Genomic DNA, 25,747 nt, shown 5'->3' on the forward strand with positions numbered 1-25,747 from the left:
TAGACTGGAGGAAACCCATGAGCTATGAAGCACTCTTTCACAGATGTAGCGTGCGCTTGTGCGCCAAGCCAGGCAGCAGCTTCATCACTTGCAGAATGCAGCAGTGTCTGTCCTCAGATCGCCGCTGAGCTCGGTCAGTGGACAGTCTTCAACCGACTACCGATGGGTTCAAATGGCTGAGTGGGCCAGTCCTGGGCATGGAATCCGTCGCACCTGGGTTCCATCTCCTTGGCCACACGCTTCGCCTTGTTCCATTCCTCGCCGTCGATAAACGTGTCGATGGCCTCTTTGATCATGTCCATGTTCAGGAAGAGTTCCGCTGCCTGCACAAATACAATGGCAATGCACAATACACACGGGAGTAATCGACATGTGAAATTTTTTTTTTTTTTAGAAAGGATGCTGGAAAGTATTCGTTTTTTTCTTTCCTGTGAACTCTTTATTGAACTGATACAAACATTTTGATGTTAGTTCATTGGAATGGCACGGACATTTATTTACTTGATCATTTCAGTCTCCATCCTGATGCATGCACTTGCCCCCATGGGTAAACGAGGCCAGCGCTCCATCAGAGTGAAAGTATTTATCGACGAAACATGACAACTTGCAAACAGCATCTTGTACACAAGGGTTATTTCAAAATGCTACCCAAGTTGGCCATCCTTCATAGTGCCGAGCAGACGAAATTGTGGGGGTGCCCGATCCGGGCTGTACGCTTGATGGGGCAGCACAGTCCAACCGAACTGTCAAATGGCCTCAGTTGGCCTGGGCTCGTGTGTGGTCTGGCATTTAACGTGTTAGATGGAGGAAGACTTCTGACGTATCTATCGAGTATAATTTATCGGTTTAAATAAAAAGTAATTCTGAATACAACAAGAGACATTACTTGTTGAGTACCCGTAAATCAGCAACGCCTCCATCGTGCACACGGGCTAAAAGCATGCCGGCGAGGAGCCACAGCTGAGAAGCGAACGTACCGTGTTGTGTTTCTTGATGCCGATGAGGCGCGGTCCCACGGTGCGCACGACCTCCGTGGCTCGCTCAGGACTCAGGAATTTGATGGCCAACTCTGCCGCCTGTACAACCACACGCGCGGCACGGCAGCAAACCTCAACGATGGGCGCGCAGGCCATTCGCTTTATTGTCATCTATTTGATAAGAAAATCTATAATTGTTTTGTGTAACAGATTGACATGCTAATCTCTCACAATACAATGGCCACCTCCACAGATCCGAGTCGTGGCGGTATATTAGCTATCCGATCTTGCATTTACATGCAAATTCCATCTCTAGCCCCGCCCATTTACCCTTGGGCTACACCCATCTCAAACCTATAAACATCCTGCTTCAGCAGCTCTCCCACTAATTTTTTTCACCTGATGATGATTGCTTGTGTTGCGATCGAAACGTCGTGATCTATTATTTTCTATTCACGTGACTTTGCCGAAAGATCCAAAGGGTATGTTTCGTCTAGTTTGCACCGTCTTATTTGTGGAATCTCGTTTGGAATTTGTCTATGAAATTATTTTCTCGTGTTTGTTCGACGAGTCTGAAGGTAATATTTACAAACAATTCTCTCGAGTTTTACACACACAATTCCACGCATGTATTGTGAGCAAAAGGATACATTTTAATCAAGGACTCGTGACATGGCCACGAAGTGTGACGTCACCATGAAGATTTTAAATCCTTCCATTACCCACAGTCCCACACCACTCTTGAACAGCACTCTGAAAGCAGTGTCATGAATTAACATGGGAACCGATTGGCTAAGCACCGGGGTTTTGGTTAAATAAGTCAGCATTATGACTATCACCAGACTTAGTTTTTAAGGCACGATTATAGGTTTGATGATGATGAGTTGAGTGTTGCTCTTTCGAAGGTAGAAGTTAGGGTAAAAGTCCAACGGCAGTGGGCTCGCATCGGACACGTGCGTCACATACCTTCACCCAGCACTTCTCCATGACGAGGCTGTTGCCCGTCGCCTCCACCCTTAGGTAGCTGTCGACGGCGCGCGCGTACTCGCCCGACTGCTCCCACTCGCGAGCTTGCTCCACCTGGCCCTCCCCGCCCCTGCGACGGCGCACACAGACGCACGGCTCTCTCAAACCCGCGGAGGGGCTGGCGGGCCGCACGGACGACGAGCCGCAGGCCACGGGAGGACGTTAAACTGGGGAGAATTCGTCGTCATCGCCCATGGCCAGGTCACCCAAAGCGCATCCGATCTTGTCATATCTCGGAAGCTAAGTAGAGTTGGGCCTGGATAGTGTTTGGATGGGTGACTACTGTGCACATGCAGGTTAATGGCTGTGGAGCTATGTGGTGGGCAGCAGAGGGGAACAGAGTAAAATACATTGTTGTACTGTGCTTCTATGCTCCCACTTGCAGGCTACCTTCATAAACCTGCACTGACCAGCGAGGTAATATATGGCCAAATAACCCAAATCACCTGCACGGCGTGGGGAAGCCCTCATCCAGCAGTGGACTGACCAGCATCACTGTCAATATATTACTGCCTATGCATTTAAATATGAGAAACGAATGGCAAGTTTTGTCCAGTCAATGACAGCAGAGTTTACGGGACCTCCTTTGCCAGTATCAAAATATAAGAATAGGTTTTCCCCTTTCTGGCAATAAAACAGTTGTGTTAAGATGTTAAAACACCAAACTGAAAGCTTTTGCAAGGAGTATTTTGGTATTGGCAAAGGAGGTCCCATAATGTAGCAGCTCACCCCGAGCTCTCAATGTCCTGATAGTGGCGTTGTCTTTGTGCTGTTCGCCTTTTGGCGTCCTCTGGTCTAACACCGTTTGAGACTAGGCTCTAAAGAAAGCTGTCTCTGGTGTGGACCAATCAGTTTCAAAGACAATACATATACTGTCAGAGCATGTTTTTTGTATTTTCACCACAAGTATGTGTGGTTAATGCAGATATGATTCCTTGCAAAAGGTTTCAGTTTGGTGTTTTAACATCTTAAGACCTGTTTTATTGCCAGAAAGGGGAAAACCTATTCTTATACAGCAGAGTTTGTTGAAAAAAATTGTGTTTGATGAACAACGATTGACAGGGAACAACCTCGAACAGTCGAGTAACCTCTGTAATCTGATTGGAAGCTGCCATCTCAAGAGGGAGCAGCACTCAGATTATTTTTTTTAACAATAGGAATCCTACCGCCACTCCTACTGGTGACAATTGCACTCCATTGCCCGAGCTTGTCACGGCCCTTCAGGTACGGCCTTGTTTGCAGAGGGGCGGCATCTGCTTGCAGAGCTCTGTGTGGGGGCGGTAGTTCAGGGGGAGAGATTGAGGGCCTTGGGCGGTGCAAGGCCTCACCGTGCGCCCTTGCCAGCCGCCTGGCTCTCGTACTCGTCCTGCAGCTGGCTCAGCTTGCCCGGAAGGTATTCCTTGCAGATGCGGATAGCGTCGCTCCACATCTGTGCCTCCTGCGCACAAGGTATGCGGAGTCAGAGCGGAAGGCCTATCATGATAAAAAAAACAATGCCTCTTCATTTGTATTGCGACTTAAAAGTGATATTAAAGGTCAATATGCAAGTTAATTGCGGACTCTGTAGTTATTGGTGAAGTAGAATAAACCAAGGCCATTCCTTCAGATAAGGATCTTAGAAGGCGGTTAATATGCGACTGTGGAGAGGGTATCCAAATAATAATGCATTTTATTAACCGAGGAAACCAGAGGAAACCTACACATACAACACAAACATTGAAAGGTTGGCGTAGATGGGCTCACAAACAAATTCATTTTCTGTACTTCCTTCTTCTGGCCACCTCACAGCCCATTTGGTTTTGGAGTTTCACTAGTCTGTGTGATCCACTGACCCTTGCCTCCAAAGCGCTGGATGACAGGCATGTGACATGTTGCCTTGCTGGACTTGTTAAGAGTGCCATACAGCAGTGCAAGATGCATACCGCCCAAACCTCCGACTAAGCACCCTCCCTGCCCGACGGCACCTTGTAGTGCTTGAGGGCGAGCTCGGGTCTCTGGGCGCGCAGCAGGAAGGCCTCGGCTCGCTGGAAGTCGCGCTGCTCAAAGGCGGCACGTGCTTGCGCCACCAAGACGTCGGACACGCTCGTGGGGTCGTGCGCCTCGGCCACGGCTTGAGCCGAGTCCCAGTCCTGGCTGTGGACGTACCTGGAGATCCGTGAGCATAGTTCAACGATGGTTCACACACGGCATCGGCCACTCGGGCCAACGCTTATGGAGGGAGCGGTATTAGACCTTGACACAAGAGCAGCGCTGCAATGCGCACTGATACATGAAGCCTGCAGAGCACTGCGATTACCGACAGAGCCAGACCCATACTTGTCCAGTGACCAAGCCAGTCCAGACCAAAGGTCACAACCTATCCTGTCCAAACACAGCCTCATGTTCATTGGCTCGACCAGTCCCACTCCCGATATAGCCAGTGTCAGTCCAGTCTAATGACTGAAACAGTCACATCAATGTTGATTATCTATTGATCCTATCAATCATACCCCTATCCAGTATCTACAGACACAGCCAGTCCCACTGCTCTGATACAGATCAAACCTCCATCGCTTACATGAGAATGGCCTCCTTGGGCTTGCCAGCCTTGATGAATTCCACCTCCGCCTCCTTGTACTTGCCCTGCAGAGGCACGCGCGGGGAAAATCCCATGCGGTGAGTGAGGCCTCCGCATCTCTCCATTCACTCCCATTAAAGTCAAGAATACACAAAAAACATTAATCAAGACGTATGCACTTTCTCCAACACACAGTGGCAGCTTTTATCAAAGAGCGTCACGTGGCAGTGCTCGCGGGGGAGGGAATACCTCCTCCTTTGTTATTTTTTGACTTGCATCACACTGAGATTTTTGCACACAGCAGTTTTTTTTTTGAAGATTTGCTGGTTTATCCAGGAAGTTTCTGTTGCGCGTCGTCGCTTTAAGATGTTTGTTGCGGTTGCACCCGACTAAAGAGTCGCATGGCTTACAGGGCTATACCAAATAAATGAAACTTGAAACTTGAATACCTCGTCCTCCAGAAAGATGGCGTGCTTGAGATGAATATCGGCCATCTTGCTTTTCATGGCTCCCCGCGCAAGGTCAAAGGCAAACTCGAAGGCACTGTGAGGAGCACAAAACAGCGAGAGTCTATTCCAGCGACTCCATCTCGCAGGTCATGCACAGGCACCAATGCAGATGCAACGCCCCCTACGTCCAGAAGCCAGTATGGCTGCAACCGATTTTACCAATTTACGTAGCAAACTATAACCCACAAAAGAAGGCAGTGTGACTGAAACACGTCTTAGTCAAAGCAGTTGCGTTAAACCGTATGGTGCGAAACAAGTTCAACATACACACACATGCATGCAAACGCTCTGTTAACCAACACCGCGTGGTGCTCGCGTGCTGTTGCGCTAGTGGAGGAAGCGCGGGGGCGGTTGGCACCAGTTGTCGGCGGCGTAGTCGATGGCCGTCTCCAGCAGCCCGAACTTGGTGAGGAGCTTGATGGCAGACTCGCCGCCCAGACTCTTGGCCCAGAGGTACGCCACCTGCTTGTGAGCCGTCGGGCCTCCGTGTGACTTGGCCACCTGCGACACCAGCGACAGCGACCAACTTCCACGGCCGTTTGGGAAGAAGCACCTTGCCTCATTTATGGGTAACCCGCATGGGGTGACTGAAAATAACACGGCTCGAGAGACGAGCAAGTGGCGCTACAACAAAGGGTGAGTTGTTCCGTTGGAATTATATTATGTTCTCTGCAAATGATATGCAAGAGAAAATCCACAGAAATGTGGAAAACAAATTTGGGAAAATCCAGCACAACTTGGACAAAATGGGTACAGCGTTTTCCGCATATTTCAACAGTTAAAGAATCACTTGCAGCAAAAGCCATTTCTAGTGATGGTGAAATGCCATCTGCAGTGAATAAGTGATTGTAGGAGAGAAATACATTTATAAAAGGTGGGGATGTCAGTCTAAAATATCAATGAAACTTTAAGGGAACAATGTGAATGAACATAATTTCATCAAGGTCACTCTGCTTGATACCAGGCATCAGACTTTTCTACTTCCCCTTGTATACCCACTAATTGTGTTAAGGTGAAAAGGTTGACTGAAAGTATCTGCAGGAGAAAATGTTCTATGGAAATCTCTTGTGTGACCATTCACAGACCCACAAGGTCACAAAAGCTCTGCGACAATGAATTATTTATCTTTAGGCGTGATGTTGACAACACACTGTGGAAAACAATTACAAGATTAAAATAAGAAAGATGAAGACAAGGGGTCGGCAACCTGCGACTCCACAGCCACATGCGGCTCTTCACGGACTGCTTCGTGGCATCACGCACGTACATCTTCAAAGCATTGCGGCTCTTGACATTTTTAGTTTTGTGCCAAATTCGAAAAAAATGGCTCTTTTTGTTATTTTGATTGCCGACCCCTGGTCTAAGATGTAAAGAAGATTGAGATGCAAAAGAGGACAGAGAGCCGAGAGAGGCTGCACAAGTCTCTAGACCGAGCAAGGTAGGGACGGCACGTGGGGGGAACGCACCCTGTAGGCCTCCTCCCACATGTCGGCACTGCGGTACATGTTGACGGCCGCCTTCCACTCCTTGCCCTCCAGGTAGTGGTACTCAGCCTCCCGCAGCTGTGCATTGGCCTCCAGCTCCTGTGCGGCACGGGCGTGCGGAGAGAGTGGACGCAGAGCAACGGAATAATGTGGTCGGTAGGATGACTGGACGCGCATACCCAAGTGCGTGCGTGCGTGCGTGTGTTGAGTGCCTGCAGAGGAACACCTCAGCCTTAAGTGGGTACCCGAGGCCATATCCCCCCATCTCGGTGAAACCGCTGACAGGCATAATTTTAGAGATTTTCCCAAATGTTGTGTGATAGTGATACAGTCCTGCATTTAGGATTAACTTTTTTTTTCACAAAAATGTACATCATCCGAAAAAATGTGAATCGGTGTTCATAAGGTGTTTGATAAAAGTGCGTGCTCCAAGCAGTCCTGTGTGACTGAACGGAGGAATTATTTCGTCTTCCGTGTCACACCTTGGCCAAGTGGAGGTGCGTGTCGGCCAGCAGGTCCTCGTGATACTTGGCCACCAGTCGCACCATGTCATCGAAGCGCTTCAGCTTCTTGTACATGGTGATGGCGAGGTCGGGCTCGCCCACCGTCACATACAACCTGCCGTGGGCACGGTGTCGGGGAGGGGGGGGGGCGGCACACACACAGTGAACACCGGGGCGAGTGCACCGACGATAGACGAAATGAAAATTCTTCACTCTGAATAATTCCCAAGGAACTAGTTGAGAACCTGTTGCTCAGCAATGGAAAATAAGAGACGGCTGTCACGTTCATCCTCTTCTCACAATCCTGTACCCAGAGGACTAATAGTAATCTGCTTTTTTACGAAATAAAATGCCAAGATAACATGTATTGTGAGGTTTTTTTATATTCTCTAGGTTTAAAAAATATATATTGCAAAATAATTACACTAAGGAACACTAATTGAAAAGTTCGAGCAATTTTAAATTAAGCGTGTCAGTCTTCTGTATTATCCATTATAAAGGTTTTTTGGGTTAGATCATGTAAAAATTAGATGTGTCCTTCAACCCACTACCACCCGACAGAGCTAGTGAGTAAGGTTTGTCACATAAACCAAACATGCCAATTAGTTACTACTTTAGCACACCTGTGTGTGCAGAGTAAACCCACAAAATTTACAATTTGAGTATGACGTTTTCGCTGGTGATTACCACCAGCTTCATCAGGCAATTTTCCATAATTGTGGGAAGTTCACACTGGACAGACCTGTATCAGAGTGTGCACATTCCTAATGTCCTGTTGAAGCTGGTTGCAATCACCAGCGAAACGTCACAGTACTCAAATTGTAAATGTTGTGGGTTTACTCTACAACACACTGGTGTGCTGAAGTAGTCACTAATTCAGTTTAACACGTAGGCTTTCATGACTCATATTATCCATAATAAAGCTTTTTTGGGGTTAGATCGTGTGAGCCAATCAGGTTCAAAGACACAAGTGACAACATCACGTTTATCTCTCTATTTAAGAACGAAACAGGATTTCTCCACAAATCTGGCTTTCGCCTTATGATGCGAGTTGTAATTACTGGCGAAACGTCGTAAATGTTGTGGGTTTACTCTCCTACACACTGGTGTGCTGAACTAGCAATGAATTGGCATGTTTTGTTTACGTGACAAACCTTACTAATTGGCTGTGTCGGGCGGTGGCGGGTTCAATGACACATTTATATTTACGTGATCTAACCCTATAAAAACCTCTATTTTAGTCACTAATTGGCTGGAGTCCTCACCTCTCGGCCTCCTTGTACTTGCCCTCCTTCTCCAGCTCGTGCGCCTGGTTGATGTAGAGCTGTGCCCACCTCCTCCTGCCTCATGCACCGCTTCGCCAGCTGGGCAGCTGTGCACGAGCGTTAGGAAGTTCACGGTGTCAGAGGGTTCAAAGGTCGGGGATTAACGTAAATAAGAGTTGAGGGAAGAGGGCGTGCGTGCAAGTGTCTTGGGTTTTGAGTGATGGGATCAGCGTTTGATTTGCAAAACAATATTAAACAATCATCACCATGTTACACAAAAAGGTAATTGGAAGAAAACAAATCACACGTCCTCATTAAACAATGGCCAGATGGCAATCCATCCTAGGCTAATTAAATGAGAACCAATCTGCAGGAAGAGACCAGTGGTCATTCTACTGGAGAGACCGTCGCCTACCATAGAGAGTGGAATTCTAGATTGAAAGCTAAATTTCTGCCTGTGACACACGGCAGGTGTGACACGCTGGCGACTGTTACATGCTGCGACTGGGACATGCGGTGGCCGAGACACGTGCTGACCGTGGAGAGAATTGGGTCCAGCTCACCCTGTGCGCATTCTCCCACTGTCCGGCCTGCGTGTACATGTCGATGGCGTCCTTCACCCTGTCCGCCTTCACGTAGAACTGCTCGGCCAACTGCAAGCGTGAGATGACAGCGGTGGCAGCAGCAGCAGCAGCAGCAGCAGTAGGGCACCATCAGCATGGACCTTCGACCTTGACTGGACAAGCACTTCTTTTTTTTGTCTGGCGCCTCTTGCTCTCATATTATGCTTGCACTGCGTTTTCGATTCGCGTGCGTTTCGTTTGAGACCGTTAAATACCTCATTTGTTAGTTGTTCAATATTCCTTAAGGACCCTGGTGTACTCGTTCAATGCAAAATGTTGTATTTTGTTGTTGCTGCTGCTGTGCTCTCAGCAGCACCATGGATCTCCCGTGTAAAATAGCTAAACTGGATAAACGGGACCTTATGGATAACAAATGGAATGAACTGAAACTTATTCTTGCATCTTTGAAGTCTATGTCCAGATGAGTTAGGCGTCTCTCCAGTGGTGATGTTTACACATCTCACCAGGTAAGGCCCAGGACCGGTCAAGATAATCGAATTTGGGTCGCCGGGTTCGTAGTGCAGCGCGCCAACCGCTACTACACTATCGCTGCCCACGCATGCACAGACACAAACACGTAAGCAATCACCTCATAGTCCTGCACGGAGGCGTAGTGCTGGGCGATGCGGACGTAGTACTTGGCGGCCGTGCGTTCGTCCTGCATCTCCAGGATGCTCGCCGCCTTCTTCCACTGCCGCGAGCCCATGGCCGCCTCCAGCGCCTTAGCCGAGCACCTGGCGCGAGGGCAGCCGAGACACGCGAGATAACGTCGACTCAGTCTCCAATGAGTACCTAGTGCGGTGTGAAGTAAATATCGCCACAAGGGAGACAAAGGCGGCTGGGCGTGGCGTTGGACACCCACCCCCTCGTGTGCCTGTGGCGGCTTTCATAGGTGCTTGCTAACATGCACTTGCCCCAACAGTCTGTTCTGGACTATAGGAGGGATTTTTGTCTTTGTAGAAAGAATGAGCGATGTGACAAGGGAGCCGTGTTCTGGTAGTGAGAACACGTAACAGGTTTTGCTGTTTGGTACCCCTGCACTGAGTTGGGACAACAGTAAGGTGCGGAGTAGTTGCAGAGCAGTGAGATGGTTTATAAGGAGGGGTTGAAATATATCATGCATTATATTGCTTCGCACTGACCAGCGTAGTAAAGTATTGTCGAATGACCGACCTGCAAGGTGCAGAGGTTTGTGAAGGTGATGATGATGATGACAATCACCCCGCCTCAATGTAGTGGTTGAATGGCCGCGTCCAGCTGCTTCTGCGCCACCAGGTGGTCGCCCCACGCCTCCTCCAGCTTCACCACTTCGGCCGGGTATGCGGAGCGCGCCAACTCCACCGCTGAGACAGCCACCGTCACCATCACCAACAACAACATGCGTCATCATCACAGCCACCATCACCACCATCACCACCATCACCATCAGCCTCCCACCCCCCCCTCCAATAGATTACTCACAACACACCACAGTGTTACCATCTGACAACCATCGAGGTGGGGTTGTTTTGCCAGGCACCACCACCATCATCACCGCCACCACGCCACCACCAACAACACAACCACGATCATGAAATATTTTTCTGTGTACTAGCGGATACATTGCACAAGCCATTATCACTACAAACACTTGTTACACACCCTTGCGAAAAGAGCAGCCCTTTTTATAACAATCCAGAGCAGCGCTTGTAGTTCTTGGTCTTCTCAAATAAGTCACCGGCCTGCACACAAGACATACGCATCAGTGCAGCGTTGTAGAAAACACCACTATCAAGTAGGGGTGTAACAACTCACCCCCAGCCCGGTGAGAGTGTGTCGAGAGTGCGGTGCGACTGGTGCGAGTATCGTGAGCGTGGCTCCGGCATGTGTGTGCCGTGAGAGTGCGGCGAGCGTGGCGTGGCGCAGAGTGCCGAGCCAGGCGGTACACCCCACCCTCTCGTGCAGCTCCGCGCGGACGAGCGCGCTGGCGATGCGTGCCACCAGCTCCTCGTTGCCCAGCAGCTCGGGGCGCGAGGAAGCGACGCGCGCCGCCGCGGCCGGGAGGCCGGCCTGCAGGTAGAGCCCCACGGCGCCCACGGCGTCGCCCTCGCTCTCCCGCACCTCGGCCGCGCGCCCGTCCTGCCCGCTCACAGTGAGCCACTTCACGTAGCTCCGCCGCAGGCTCTCCAGCTCTGGGTGACCCTGGAGGAATGAGGGATAAAGGGATGAGCGGTGAGGGGCCAAGGGGGCGTGTAATAAGGGGGGGGGTGTTAGTGAGGAGTGCAGGTTGTGAGGGATGAATAAGAGGTGTTTGGAGCGAGGGGTGAGAGGTGAGAGGTTAGCCACCGCTAACATGGGATGTTAGCAGGTAACTGGGTTTGTAGCTCAATATGCTCAATACTACGCTACCACTCCACACGCATATAACCAACCCACCTTAGCCTCAGCGACAGCGATGCACTCATCCCACATGTGAAGGTTCTGGTACATCTGCATAGCCTCCTCGATTGCATTCTGTCATCAACAGAGCACAGAAAATCCATGAGGCAGGACACATCACAAGCAGGAATGATGGCCGGTGGTCGAGACATCCAAAGTAGAGAACTTATTGCAGAGAGATGGAGCAACTAGATCAGCACGTGTGCAGGAGCTATGTAGATTATTTCACTGTCTGCTGGTGAGGGATGGCGACGGCTTAGGAAGACCTTCATCCAGCAGTGGATAGATCACGGCTGATGATGATGCGCAGGGAGGAGGCATGCGATCCAGGCTCCAGGACTCACCTGCTCCAGGAAGATGCTCTCGGCCAGCTTGTACTGCTTGTCTAGCATGGCGAGCCGGGCTCGCACACGGTAGCTGTCGGTCCCGTCACCGCCCTGCACATGCCACGGGGCGCGGGGTCAGCCGGCAGTCCACTCAGCACAATGAGAGGCCTTTCCGTTACCCACGACCAGTGCACCAACCGTTACGACAGTCACAATCATGTCAACCACTACAACTCCACCTACACCCTAAACGAAACACTTTTTTTATTTTACCAGGTAAGGCCCACTGAGCTGTATAGCTCTTTTTCAGAAGTGACCTGGCTATCACAAATGATAGCTCAACGAAGTGGCTTATCATGTGGGAATTTATAGCAGCTAAATACCCTAAACGCATGTTTATAAATTTAGAGGTAAAAACCAGAGGACCTAGAGAAAAATCCACATGACCACCGGGAGGAAACGCAAACCTCAAATATACAGGCATCAGGGTCGGGATCGAACCCACGACCTCCTGTATACCAGGTGAGGTAGTTAACATAACACCACCGTAGCACCCATAACCGCATCCAGCCACAATCATGTAAACCACAACTGCATCAAACACGACCAAGGAAATCACATCCGTGACGACTACTTAGCATTTTACAATGACGGGCTTATCCTTTCCCCTTGTGTGTGCAAGGTGGTCTATTAGGCATGTAACAATTGACCCCGCTTCGCTGCGATGCGATGGAATTGTCACAATGCAGGGTCGTGTCAAATTTTTTCTCTCATTTGTTCTGTCTCAATTGTACAGTTTTGTCCGCTCCATTATCCCGAATGTATTGTTTGCGCATCGCCTGCATATAATTTTCATAAATCGTCACACAAGCACAGTTTAATGTGTTCATCGTTAGCGCAGGAATTTATTTTAATCAATTAACTGACGTATCGTCACATGCCTATTAAGTTTACAACGGCACGAGCGGCGTTTGAATAAATCGCAGCGCAGAGCCTCATTGCCAGACGAAGTAGCACTCACAAACTCCTGGGCATCCAAGTCAGCGATCTGATTGGTTTCGCGGAGGAACTGCACCTTGGCCATGTCTCCCAGCGCGGCAAAGCACCTGGAACAGAAGCAGAGACCAGGGGCTCAAACCCCCAACTCGCGTGTCGGTGTGTGTGCCGCTGAACGCGACGAGCCACTCCCCTCGTGTGTGCCGTGTGTCCGTGATGTAGCAACGGCCACTTTGTGAGTGGAGGTTAGGGGACTCCAGCGTGGTGGTACGATGGAATGTCTGAAAGTCACACGGTTGTGATTTCAAAATTGTATTTCTAATTAACAAAACATCACTCATTACAGATATCCAAATAGAGTTTTTTTGGGTTAGATCGCATAAATATATAAATGTGTTGTTAAAACCCACCACCACACACAGCCAACTAGTAAGGGTTATCACATAAACAGAACGTGGCCAATTCGTCACTAGTACAGCACACCGGTGTGTTTGAGAGCCAAGCCACAACAATTACAATCTGAGTATGACGTTTTGCCAGTAATTACAACTAGCTTAATCAGGCGACAGCCAGATTTGTGGAGAAGTCTAACTGTTCCGTTCCTTATATAGAGGCGGAGATGTGGTGACCACGCTTCTGCGCTCTTGCGCCACGTGGGAGGGGTGGGATTACTGAAGCAACGTACATTATGCATTATGCGAGCCCTTTGAACTTGTCCTTCCTGACTATTGTGTATATTAAATAGCCCTTACTAGTTGGCTGTGTCGGGTGGTGGCAGGTTTAAACGACAGATTTATATATTTACGCAATATAACCCAAAAAACCTCTATTATGGATGATATTGGTCGTGAAAGCCTACGTGTTAAACTCATTACAGATAGGCCGAGTGGTATTCTTCAAAAGAAAAGCTGTTTGTTGTTTGGATTGTCTTCCTGTAAGCTGTGTGGCTATGGGCTCACTCAGCTTGCCCCCCACCTCTCAGCAATGTGAAGCTGTCGAGCTTCCAGAGCCAGGCGGCCAAGCGTCCTCCACATGGCCTCCGCCTCTGGTCCCATCTCTAGTGTCTCCAGGAATGCCACAGCCCTACAACCACAATCGCAGCCACGTCAAATACCACCACACAAACACAACCATAATACAAGCACACACAACCACAGTGAATACCACCACTACAAAGATCCCCTGTATAGCTTTAACAGACTATTGATTCAAGTGCTGTTAGTGAGCACCTATGAAGGGCCGCACGTCACACGAGGGGGTGGGTGGTCAGCACCACGCCCGGCCGCCTTTGTCTCCCGAGTGGCGATGTTTACACACTGCACCAGGTACACTACAACAACCACACAGTCATAACTATCACAATAACCACAACCACACACAGCCAAAACCCTGCCAACCACAATCATGACAACAGCACCAACATGACCACACACAGCAACAACCATGTCAAATCCCGACCGCATCACAACCGCATCACACCCACGCAGTCACGCAAACTCCGGAGAGCTGACAGGGCACGCCGCACCGCTCGTGGTCGCCGTCGTCGATGGCGGTGCCGAACTCGACGAGCCCCTCGTCCAGTGCGTAGGACGCGGTGCTCACGCCCTCACTCACGACCACCTCCGTCTTGCCGTTGTTCTTCTCCACGTCCACAATGTCTCCCTGGCGCGAGGAGGAGGAGGCAGGCACGCAGAAACACGCCGGACGTCACGTCGCTTCTGACCAGCACGCATTGGGGTCACCAGAGCCGTGTCCACGTAGCGCTTTGCAATGAGGGCTGGCTTTTCTGTGACCCCTTGTGCGTATAAGGTAGTGTGCTAGGCATGTAATGATGCACCCCCCCCCCAAACAGCGATTCGATGAATACATTCTGCACAATTATGGAGAAAAAATGTCACTTTGGAGCAAGAGAAAGGTGTTAAAGTTATATTTGAATGGAGGGACAGCTGGTGAGGAGACTACAGCAAAAAGGGGAAAATAGTCTTCCAAGAGACATTGTCATAGGCAGAGGATAGCTTGCCTTGGACTGAACCTGTCCTGTGCATTCCCTAGATTGACTCAGACTTACACGAGTACATTCTTCTGCGAGTGAACATCAGTATCGGGTGACAAAACCAACCGACCGCAGTGCTGAGCACATCATCTCCTTCGTGCGCTGTGCCAGCCTTAATAGGTGCTGACGAAACAGCATTTGCTCCGACCAACTATACAAATTAATGTGCGATGTTTGTCTTTATCTGTACATGTTTACGTTTGTGTGCGTGCGCGTGCCAAGGGGCCACACCTTGATGGGAAACATGGTGACACGCTCAGGGGCGTCGATGTTGTACCACACGCACAGGTTACCACGGTTCTGCGCCACCACCACGTCGCTGGCCGGCACCCACTGCACGTAGGAGCAGTAACTGAGCAGAGTGGTGTGGACCCCACTGTCCACGTCGTACAGGTGCAGCTGTGGACGAGGACGCAGCATCCGCGGGAGCACGTTAACATCCCCGAGGCGACCGCGTGTACCCCGATGTGATCTCCGCACCTCCGATTAGCACGGCTGGCTACGTACGGCTTGACATACATACATGCATCTCGCGTACCCTTGTGCGGTCCATTATGTTGCCACGCGCACCGTGGTGCCATGCCCTTTGCCTACAACCGCGTTCTGAGATGGTGGGCCTCGTGCCAAATGCTCAACGGATCACTCACTCTCCACCCACACACGCACTACCGGAATATATTAATCGTCATTTTCACGCCAATGCAGTGATGTTACGGAGGTGCGTGTGACAGTAACTTTTATCTAATTACCAAACCGCTAAATTTGTGTCAAACATCTGAGTACTTACAGCATGGGGTCTGCTTCTACAAGAACAGTTTTTTTTAGTGATGCTTTCCTTTTAAAAGAGAATGGACAAACATCCCATTGCAGCACCCTACTGTAAGAATTTTGAGGCTCGGTGAGACTATTCTGAATAAAACAAAAATTTAATTACATTTGTATTTTTGCTCCATAGGCAAGCAAAGATACCCGCTCTTCTGATGTGTGAATATGATTTTTAGCTTTTATTAGTACACTTATGTTACCCAGGGAAGCCTGGATCTCATGTCGGGGGTGGTGCTGCTGCTGTGTGCAATTACATTTGAGTAAATTGGAGGTGTATTTTCAGCATTGGGATATTTTCGGCCAGTACGATTTATGATGTATGAAGAGTGGAAGGACTGTCTACCCCCAAGCGTTCGTGTCCAGCTCACCCGCAGCTTCTTGTCGCGGAAGAGCAGCTTGCGCCCAGTCTCGCTGAGCTCCAGCCAGTCGACCTTAGTGTCGTGATTCAGACTGCCCAGAGCACACCCTGACACCAGGTCGACTGCACACGTACCGTGCGCGCACATACACAGAATTAATTGCACGTATGTATGTTGAACTTCTTTTGCACCGTACGTAGGCAAACATGCTAATAGGAGGTGCGGGGGAAGGACAACAAATTGAACACAAACCAGTTCTAAAGAAATGAGTTTTCAATCTAGATTCAATAGTACATAGCTCCAGTGGTTTCCTCATATCGGAAGAGCGTTCCAGACATCAGAATCAGAATATTCTTGGTTCTTTTGGTAAAGTCACGTAGATAGTAAATAAAAATAATAAAATATTATTTTCAATTTATTTTACATTTTATTTTATTATTTTCTATCTACGTGACTTTACCGTAAGAACCAAGAATATTAATTCCTGCAGTCACGAAAGTTAAGTTAAAAATTTTAATCAAAATATTTATTTACACTGGAGGAATACAATGAGCTATAAAGGTCTTTTTCACAGATGTCTAGTATATATATAGTTAAGTACAGTACATACACAGTTACATAGACACATTTACACACACACATAACAGGTGAGTGAAAAATAATTAGCAAGTTTTTTTAACAGGAAAGGTCTTGCTGTTTCTGCCAAATGGCCTTCTTTGGAAAATATTAAGGTTTACAGAAATAATTTTAGATCAGATACACGTGTCAATCGACACCCTGGACACACTTGCAAATTAGATGTTCCATCTCAAGGGATTTTAAGAAAAGGAAAATACAAGACATATGTAAACACACATATATATACGTACACACACAGTAATGCACACACACACACAGTTAAAAACGTAAAAGAACAAAGATGAATATGAAAGGTCTCACCTATGGCGATGGTTTTCAAGTCAACGAGGTAAGCCAGCTTCTTATTGTTCTCCACCCCTCGCTGCTTCCGCTCGTTCAAACGCACGCTGTGGAGGTACAGCAAAAAGCCAGTCCCGATCGCAACACATGCTGGGCCTCTTTACATTGTCCTACCATCTGGATTTAAATAGTTTACTTCATCGCCAGCCTCTGAGTGCCACCCCAATGTCTGTCTCATTAACCCCTTTCCCATTCCGATGACGTACACATACGTACATGTACATCATTGGAATGGAATTAGAATAAAAACTTAAATAAAACAACTTTATTGGTATCTAGGCTCCCACAAGGCCATGCGGGAGAGCGTGTGGCACAGTTTGGCGCCAGCTATCATAAAGTATGGTCGTGTCGCTACAGTTATGTGCGGTGAGTACAATGTCTTTAAAAACAATGGCGCTATGCCTCTCTAAATAAAGTTAACGCTAAACTGCTTGCGCGTTCCGAGATTCAGCGGTGAATGGGACCCCACCCTGCAACTTGCAGTCATCTTGGAACAGGAAAGGGTGAACTTGCCGTCCTCCAGCCTGGACACGTCGTCATCCCACCCATCACAACCTCTTTTTCTTGATTACATCTACAATTATTTCTTGTCATGTTCCATTCCAAACTTTAAAATTAATTATCCGATCCTGCCATGTAATTCCTAGCATCCTCCACATGCACCTATGCAAAAGAACAGAATCTCCTTTCCCATGATGATGTTGGCGAGATGGATGGCAAAAGGAAACAACAGTGATGATGTTTGCGACAAAGAGATGGATGCGAGGCCTCACCTAATGAGGTGTGGGTTCATAAACTCTGTGCGTACAGAGCCCAGGACTTCATTGCTTCCATACTCCACAAGGGTCAGCTCACCGGCATTAAACACCATACACACCTGCATTGGCCACACACACACCGACCGTTAACACCACACACACACCTGCATTGACCACACATGCACCTACCGTTAACACCATACACACCTGCATTGACCACATACACACCTACCGTTAACACCATACACACCTGAATTGACCACACACACACACCTACCGTTAACACCATACACACCTGCATCGACCACACACACACCTACCGTTAACACCACACACACACATGCACTGACCACACACGCACATCTAAATTTGAACATCAAACACACTTGCAATGAACACCATAAGTATGTACACTGAACAACATGCCCATAAAAGTATGCATAATGCATTACACTACGGGCCTCTCTTTTTACTTACATTTTCATTTTCAAAGAAAAACTTTTCATTTCCACCGGAGCCCTGCCACGCAATCTAGGAATGAATAAGAAAACACCAGGAACAAAATCACACGCTGTCTCAGCCGATTGTGGATAATGCAAAATTATTACACCATTTTTTTATCGCCACAATAATGGAACATTGAAGTCCATCGACGAACGAGCAATCCGGATCGACGTCCTCCGGTAGCATTTGCTTAAAAAAGACGGGCACGAATGAGACCCAGAGACTTAGGGAGGAGACTCCGTTCGCCACCGTCCTGATGTTTGATCTTCCACCCCAAAGCCAGCAGCCCACGCACCTCGCTGAGGCGGTTCGTGGAGAGGTCGCCCAGCAGCAAAGTGTCAGACGTGTGCGCCACCAGGTAACGATCCTTGCCCATAATCTTCACTTCCTCCACCTCGTAGCCCAGGTGAGACTTGAGGACGGCGCGTGTGCCTGTGGACAGGTTCTTGACGATCACCTGGTGTCGGTAGATACAAACTCGCTGTTACAGGCCGCATGCATGGACTCACCGTCACTGCACAAACTATTAGACCATTTAGCAGCTCGCAATCATCACAATACACAATTGTGTTTTGTTCCTAAGAATACAAACATATGGCTATTATATTGGAGGTACAGATGAGTAGTCATAAGTAGATATTGTGACGGCAAGATGTTGTGACATCCCTCCCCCATATGCCTGCGAGCACACCGCTAGATTATCACGTGGTCCACTGGATATATAGATTAAGAACTCTGCTGTAAACCACAATTGGTTGAGAAATTATCATTTTATTCCATGCGCTCTGCTAATAATTATTATTATGATTAATTATTAGCAGAGCGCATGGGGTAAAAGTATTATAATCAGTTTACGGGAAGGAATGAAGAGCACCTCTTACCTGGCTCAGACCGACGTACGTCATCTCAAATTTGTTCTTGTAGATGGAGCGTCGCAGGCAGCAGTCAAAGAGCTCCACTCCCCCACACAGCGTGCCCTGCCCAGGATGCACATCAAAGATGGCTATGAGGATGCCATCACACAAAAGATGAAGAATGTGTGGCACAACAGAGCTCCATTCTGCTGCTGGTACTGACATGTACACATTGTAAACATAACGTTAATTGTTTTCGAGTCTGTCAACCAACTGGCCTTCTGGGCTAATGTAATCCAGCAGAATTCGTTTAAGCAAAAAAACTCTGGACTGGTTTCAACCTTGTTGGTCTCATGAGCGCATGGGAGGTGATTAGCAAGAGCACTCTATCTTAATAATTAGGCCCTGTTCAGCTAAAAATAAACATATTTATAAAAACTAATTGTGTAACTTTGTAGATCATTTTGGGGGCACTGAAACACCATCATCATCAGCAACGCTCAGTCCACGGCTGCATGAAGGTCTCCCCGAGGCTGTTTAATATATGCTGCGATATGAATCCCCTGTGCAGGTTCCCCCCCCCTCTGCTTGCACCACGCGGCATCGTGCTTGAGCAATGCATACCGCGCACAAACGAGAGCCGTCTTTCTTCCAGGCGAGTGCCGTCACCGTGTACATGTTCTGGATCTCCTTGGGCTTGGCCTCGTCCCACGCTGATCGCCGCGGGCTCCAGTTGTACACGCGCAGTCTGCGAAGACAAACGGCGTGCACACACACTCTGGGTGATGGACTCGCTCACATTTTTTCATCCTCGCAGCAGTTGCTTTTGGCTAGCCATCAAACAAAGATGGTCACTGCACTGCGCGCTTTCAGATGCTGTTTCTTCAAATATTAGGAAGCCACTAGAGCTGTGCACTTTAAAATCTACATTGAAAACTAATTTCTTTAGAACCGATTTTGTGTTTCATTTTTTGTCCTTCCCCCGCAACTCAGATTCGCATGGTTGGCTACGTACGGTGTGAGAGAGGTTCAACATACGTACAATGAGTTGAGAGCTCACCGGTCATAGCTGCCAATGACCACGGACTGGGTGCTGGGACTGGCGGCCGCCACCGTGAGCTCCCGCTCCGTGGGGTCGCGGCTGTAGTCGAACGTCTGCAGCGTCTGGCCCTCTCGCCCATACGCTACCACACGCCGGTCGCAGCCCCCCGCCAGCGGGCCACTTGCGCCCCACGCCAGCGCATACGGGGGGCAGCTGTGCGTCGCAATCTTGCCCTGTGCGCCACGGCAATACGTGTCACCTCAAATTCCGCTCACGTACGTTAAACACGTGGTGGGGGGGGGGGGGGGGGGTTTGTAAGTAACACAGACCTGGGACTCTCCGGAACCCTCATCATCAAAGAAGTAACGCACGATGGTGCCGTCAGCATGCCCAGACAGGATTCCTTTACCTGACGAGCTGAAAAACAAATCACAATCACTTATATGGCCTGTTGCAACCACTGAGATTCACACTACTGTTGAAATTTACACTTTTATTCAGATTTACACTTCCGTTACATTACAACGCATGCGAGCAATGGCACCGACTTCATTCTGCGTTGCTTACTTTGCGGTCAGGGACACGACGTAGGAATCTGCTCCGTAGATGGTGGAGGATTTGTTTGTCTTGACATTGGCTAGGCGCACCTGTGAGCAATGAAATGCACGAATCACCGCGTGGAACTCCCAAGTTGCACGTTAAATAGTGTCGGAGTGTAAAGGGACGGTTGAGAATGTGCTGCACATGACTACATAATATTATCCTAAAAAGTGAAATCAATAAAACATTTACGCACACACGTCAAAGGGGTAGGGAGGCATTTCGATATACAAACATTTTGTGCACACAAATTATACATAGTCGCGAACATGCATATTAATTATGACTTCAAAAGGCAATTCCATTGATATGTTAGAGAAGATTCTCCTATGAGTGGAATGAATGTTGTACAAAATATTGTATAATTTTGCAAAAGGAAACCATCATATGATCTAATTTGTCATCAAGTACGGTTTAGTTGACAATAAGTAGATTAAGTGGATAAAGTGAGTGCATCATTAATTTAATTGTGCAGCGATCTGTGGGGAAACTATACAAGAATAAAAGTGGATTATTCAGTGTTAGGGGCAGGACGTCTCCCTGTGCATCGACTGACAAGTTTGGGACTGGTGTTGATGCCCAACTGTCCTGCATGGCATTACTGTTGACAAAGTGAACCCAAAGCACGACCGGAAGCCTTTACCTTTCCTTCAGCGAGGCCAAACACAATGGCATGTTCCATGGGCCATATGAGAGCAGTGACAGCGCTCTGCAATAAAAACATTCCGCAACCATCAGCCAATGCCCTGCATGCAGCGGTGACCTAGTGGGTAGCGTACTGTTACTATGAAACAGGTGAGGCTGGGTTTTATTTCCAGCCACGGTTAAAATCAGCAGCGAGTGATATACAAACCAGTGCTGGGCCCTCCCCGCCTTCACCAACCCACACTGACCCAGCTTAGTGAAAAACGGTCAAACAAACACCATGACAAACACTGTGTGGGGAGGTCCTCATTTAGCAGAGAATTGACAAAGAGGTGCAAATTGTCCAATCAGAGAGCAAAAGACATGACATTGAGCAAAGCACACGCACACGAGGACTTACGGTTTGAACGAATTTGTTGCAAATCACTTTCTTATCTCCCCTGCAAAAACGCAAAGATCAGATATTTTGGAATTAAACAATGTAAGATCACACTGGTTTACTGAACAAGAGAACATTCAGTATTGAATCATGAATCAGTTTTGTGGCACGGTAGCAAAGCATTTAGCTCACAATCGCAATGCTGCAAGGTCAAATTCCGGTCAGGTTTCAACTGAATCCATAATAATTTTCAGCATGATAAAATGAGGACAATTTTGGGAGAGGCAACAGTGGTTTTGCTATAGATTGACTGGCACCCGTCAGAATAATGTTGAATTTTACCACTGTTGCAGGACAATAGATAGAGTACCAACCCATCCTCATTTGTGCAAATATTTTTCTTAGCAAATGATCTCTTGGGAACCCAAACTAACCAAAGTCAAGCATGCCATGTGCGAGCTTCTAACGTTGTGCGTATAACACGAGGTGACAGCCCTCACCACTCCTCTCCAATCTTGTAAACAAAGATGATGTTGTCCGTCTGCCCAACGGCAATTTTTGTGGAATCCGGAGAGAACGCCATTCCTTTCACCATGTAACTTTTCTTGCCGTACTTTATTTGAAATAAACACACACAGTAAGACAAAGTAAAACATATTACAATGGAGACTCGTGGAGGTGTGGTACAGTGGTAACAGGCTATCTGGCTCAGCGGTAATGCGAGTGGCTCACAATTGGGAGGTTGAGAGTTAAACAAGTATAACCCGTAAAAACTAAGTTTTTCACTATAAATCCTTTATATGCGTAGCGGCTAGAGTCCTCTCGTCCTCTGGCTTGAGATGGCTGCCACCTATGGGTCAGATGATTGCATGGCAGCATTAAGCAATTGGTAATTAAATATATTTTTGTCCTAAAAAGTGTAAAATTTTGGAAAAAAAATTTCACAAACATTAATTGTCACGCACAACGAGTCTGTGTGGAAAATGTCAGCTCGATTGGATCACGGGAAGTGGGTTAAAAAACGACCGAAAGATTTACACGGTCGTAAGCAAGCAAGCGAACTTAATATAAAGGATTAAAAAAATACCGGCCAGGGGTTGATTCAGCCCACCATCCCACTGGGGTCAATAAATGCAGCACCACTTTGTGGTGAATCGGAAGGTTGCGAGTTAAAATACTGGTCGGTGGTCGACTCAGCAATCCTAGCAGGGTCGATAAAATAAGAACCGTACTACTTTGCGGAATAATGTAACAGTGGTTGTGCCATATGGATCGACTCGTCCCCACCTGAGGAATGTGCAATTTTCACCACTTGCTCAGGACTATAAACAGGCGGAAAAGCACCTTCTCAGTGATGATTTCATTTGAGAAGATCAATGTGACTCGGCGGTGTCATGGGCGGCACTGGGTATTTCAGGGGGGGGGGTGCGACTCTGGGGAGTGGGGGGGCGACACTTGGGAGTGGGGGGGCGACACGTGGGGGTGGGCTACACTGGGGGTGGGGGGGGGGGGGCGACACTTGGGGTTGGGGGGCCACTCGCTCTGTGGTTCCGCGTGCCTTGGCGTCGGTGGGTTTTGTAGAGAACTTGTCGCGCCGCTCTCCGCTCTCGTCGTACAGCAGCACCACGCGGTCCACCGTGCACACCGCCAGCTTGCCGTTGTTGGGCGCCCACGCCATGCACGTCACCTTGGCCGCACCGTTCTGGCAGCATCACCACCACCGGAGTAGCGTGGTCATTCGCCGTGTGTGCACTCGCGTATGTATGCGCTGGGCACATGCCCAGAGCAATGTTATTATCTTACACAGAGTACACAGAGCAATGTACTGCACTCAACTACACATATACAGCACAATTTATACATTGAAACATATTGGACCTACTCACAAACAGAACGATGTTTCTTCTTTCGTATGGATGATGTAGATGCAGAGCAACAACTACAATTTCACATCCACAGAACGATGAACCTACTAAACGCATGCACGGCAGCGGCAGCAGTATATGATGTCCAGAGCAATGTGTATTTCACACACACACTACTTTGCACAGTACTAAGATGCAAAGTCTCCATGGCGCGGATGTAATGCAGTACGCACACGGCACCTTGTAGCAAAGCTCATTTGCGCGACTTCAGTGGGCAGGTGAGGGGACAGCGAATGTCAACAGAGGAGAGTTTGAAACCCCGGGGGAGGCTGAGTGCATATCGATGGGCCCTGTGGTGCATGATTCTTTAAACAGTATACCATTTTTATTTTCACCAGGTAAGGCCCACTGTGCTATATCGCTCGTTATTAGAAGCAACCTGGCCACAAATGATAGCTCAACTAATTGGCTTAGGGGCCGTCCATAAATGACGTCACGCACCTAGGAGGGGGAGAGACATTTGTGACGATGTGTGACGATGGGGGGGGGGGGGGGGTTTGAGAAATATCACATCAAAATGCGCAACTTTAAATAAATATAGACAACACGTTCTACTTAATTAAATAGACTTTTTGATGTTTTCTCCTACAATCATCAGAGTGCAGCGCCACATTAAATACGCACTACAATGACAATAGTTTAAAGCGATTTAAAGCATTTTTATTTTGGGGGGGGGGGGGGCAGAGCATTGTGACGTCATATTTGAGGGGGGGGGGGGTCTGACTTTGTGACGTCGTGTGACGAGGGGGGGGGGTCAACAATCGTCCAAAATCGCGTGACGTCATTTATGGACGGCCCTTAAAAATATCACGTGGCGATGTATAGCAGCCAAATACTCTAAACGCGTGATGTTGATTCTAAATGTGGAGGGGAACCCCGGAGAAGATTACACGCGACCACGGGGAGATCGACACGCAAACTGCAAACGCACACGAGGCGTCAGGGTTGAGATCGAACCCATGACCTGCTGTACACCAGGCGAGGTAGTGAACATCTCCTAGCCGCCGTGGTTCTCTTGAGAAAGATGCCCTTGGAAGGGTCCGTGAGTAAACTGGATCTCCTTGGGAGTGCCTCTGGATGTGGTTCTCTGGGGGGTCCCTGGTGAGGGGGGACCCGTGGCGACGATTCCTGGGGCACGGTCCTTGGGGACATGGGTGTACAGAGCGGGTGCGTGGAGAATGATCCCTCGAGCAAGGAGGCCCCCCCCCGACCCCCCCGGACACGAGGCTGAGCCCCCCTCTCACCTGGGGACGAGTCTGAGCCCCCCTCTCACCTGGGCACGAGGCTGAGCCCCCCTCTCACCTGGGCACGAGGCTGAGCCCCCCTCTCACCTGGGCACGAGGCTGAGCCCCCCTCTCACCTGGGGCGTCAGCAGCGTCTTGAGATGCCGGAGCTGCATGGCTGCTCCTGGGGTGAATCTGGGGAGTCGGAACTCGTCTCGCTCCTCCTCCTGTCGCCTGGAAACTCTCCGCTGTCTCTTCTCCGCTCCTTCTGGAGCCTCTCTCGCCCCTCCTCGATCTCGCCCTTCACTCTCCCCGCAGCAGCAGCGGCAGAAGCAGCGGCAGAAGCAGCAGCGGTGGCGATTCCTGGGCCGAGGCTTCGTCTCCCGGTGACGTCACGACGCGTGCTCAGCGACGCGTTACCATGGCGACTGGTGACGTATGATGGGCCCCCCCTCCCTTCCCACCACATTCACCCTCTCTCGGTCACGTGACGCCCCCCACCCACATTCACCCTCTCTCGGTCACGTGATGCCCCCCACCCACATTCACCCTCTCTCGGTCACGTGACGCCCCCCCCCCCCACATTCACCCTCTCTCGGTCACGTGATGCCCCCCACCCACATTCACCCTCTCTCGGTCACGTGACGCCCCCCACCCACATTCACCCTCTCTCGGTCACGTGACGCCCCCCACCCACATTCACCCTCTCTCGGTCACGTGATGCCCCCCCACATTCACCCTCTCTCGGTCACGTGATGCCCCCCCACATTCACCCTCTCTCGGTCACGTGACGCCCCCCCCCACATTCACCCTCTCTCGGTCACGTGACGCCCCCCACCCACATTCACCCTCTCTCGGTCACGTGACGCCCCCCCACATTCACCCTCTCTCGGTCACGTGACGCCCCCCCCCCCACAT

At 49.1% G+C, this 25,747-nt stretch overlaps 1 protein-coding gene across 1 annotated transcript in view; it reads right to left on the reverse strand.

Moving 5' to 3' along the window:
• IFT172 (intraflagellar transport 172) overlaps positions 1–25,204 on the reverse strand; it is a 36,067-nt gene extending 10,863 nt beyond the window's left edge. The window contains 40 exon segments of the mRNA XM_061559721.1: positions 214–323; positions 978–1,076; positions 1,944–2,073; positions 3,332–3,441; positions 3,968–4,148; positions 4,561–4,625; positions 5,010–5,103; positions 5,428–5,570; positions 6,536–6,652; positions 7,036–7,171; positions 8,322–8,380; positions 8,382–8,420; positions 8,885–8,974; positions 9,534–9,678; positions 10,166–10,185; positions 10,187–10,287; positions 10,586–10,625; positions 10,627–10,665; positions 10,877–11,125; positions 11,360–11,437; positions 11,707–11,799; positions 12,710–12,794; positions 13,660–13,767; positions 14,210–14,346; positions 14,969–15,136; positions 15,931–16,043; positions 16,861–16,946; positions 17,673–17,776; positions 18,135–18,188; positions 18,457–18,618; positions 19,043–19,138; positions 19,640–19,763; positions 20,076–20,290; positions 20,387–20,474; positions 20,625–20,704; positions 21,301–21,366; positions 21,703–21,742; positions 22,182–22,294; positions 23,240–23,383; positions 24,967–25,204. Of these exon segments, the coding sequence (XP_061415705.1) occupies positions 214–323; positions 978–1,076; positions 1,944–2,073; positions 3,332–3,441; positions 3,968–4,148; positions 4,561–4,625; positions 5,010–5,103; positions 5,428–5,570; positions 6,536–6,652; positions 7,036–7,171; positions 8,322–8,380; positions 8,382–8,420; positions 8,885–8,974; positions 9,534–9,678; positions 10,166–10,185; positions 10,187–10,287; positions 10,586–10,625; positions 10,627–10,665; positions 10,877–11,125; positions 11,360–11,437; positions 11,707–11,799; positions 12,710–12,794; positions 13,660–13,767; positions 14,210–14,346; positions 14,969–15,136; positions 15,931–16,043; positions 16,861–16,946; positions 17,673–17,776; positions 18,135–18,188; positions 18,457–18,618; positions 19,043–19,138; positions 19,640–19,763; positions 20,076–20,290; positions 20,387–20,474; positions 20,625–20,704; positions 21,301–21,366; positions 21,703–21,742; positions 22,182–22,294; positions 23,240–23,383; positions 24,967–25,005 (4,160 nt within the window). The 5' untranslated portion in view covers positions 25,006–25,204.
• Between the last annotated feature and the right edge of the window lie 543 nt (positions 25,205–25,747).

Source organism: Lethenteron reissneri, chromosome 26, assembly GCF_015708825.2.
Source record: "Lethenteron reissneri isolate LAM-NWPU_2019-01 chromosome 26, ASM1570882v1, whole genome shotgun sequence".
In the NCBI taxonomy this organism is placed as follows: Eukaryota; Metazoa; Chordata; class Hyperoartia; order Petromyzontiformes; family Petromyzontidae; genus Lethenteron; species Lethenteron reissneri.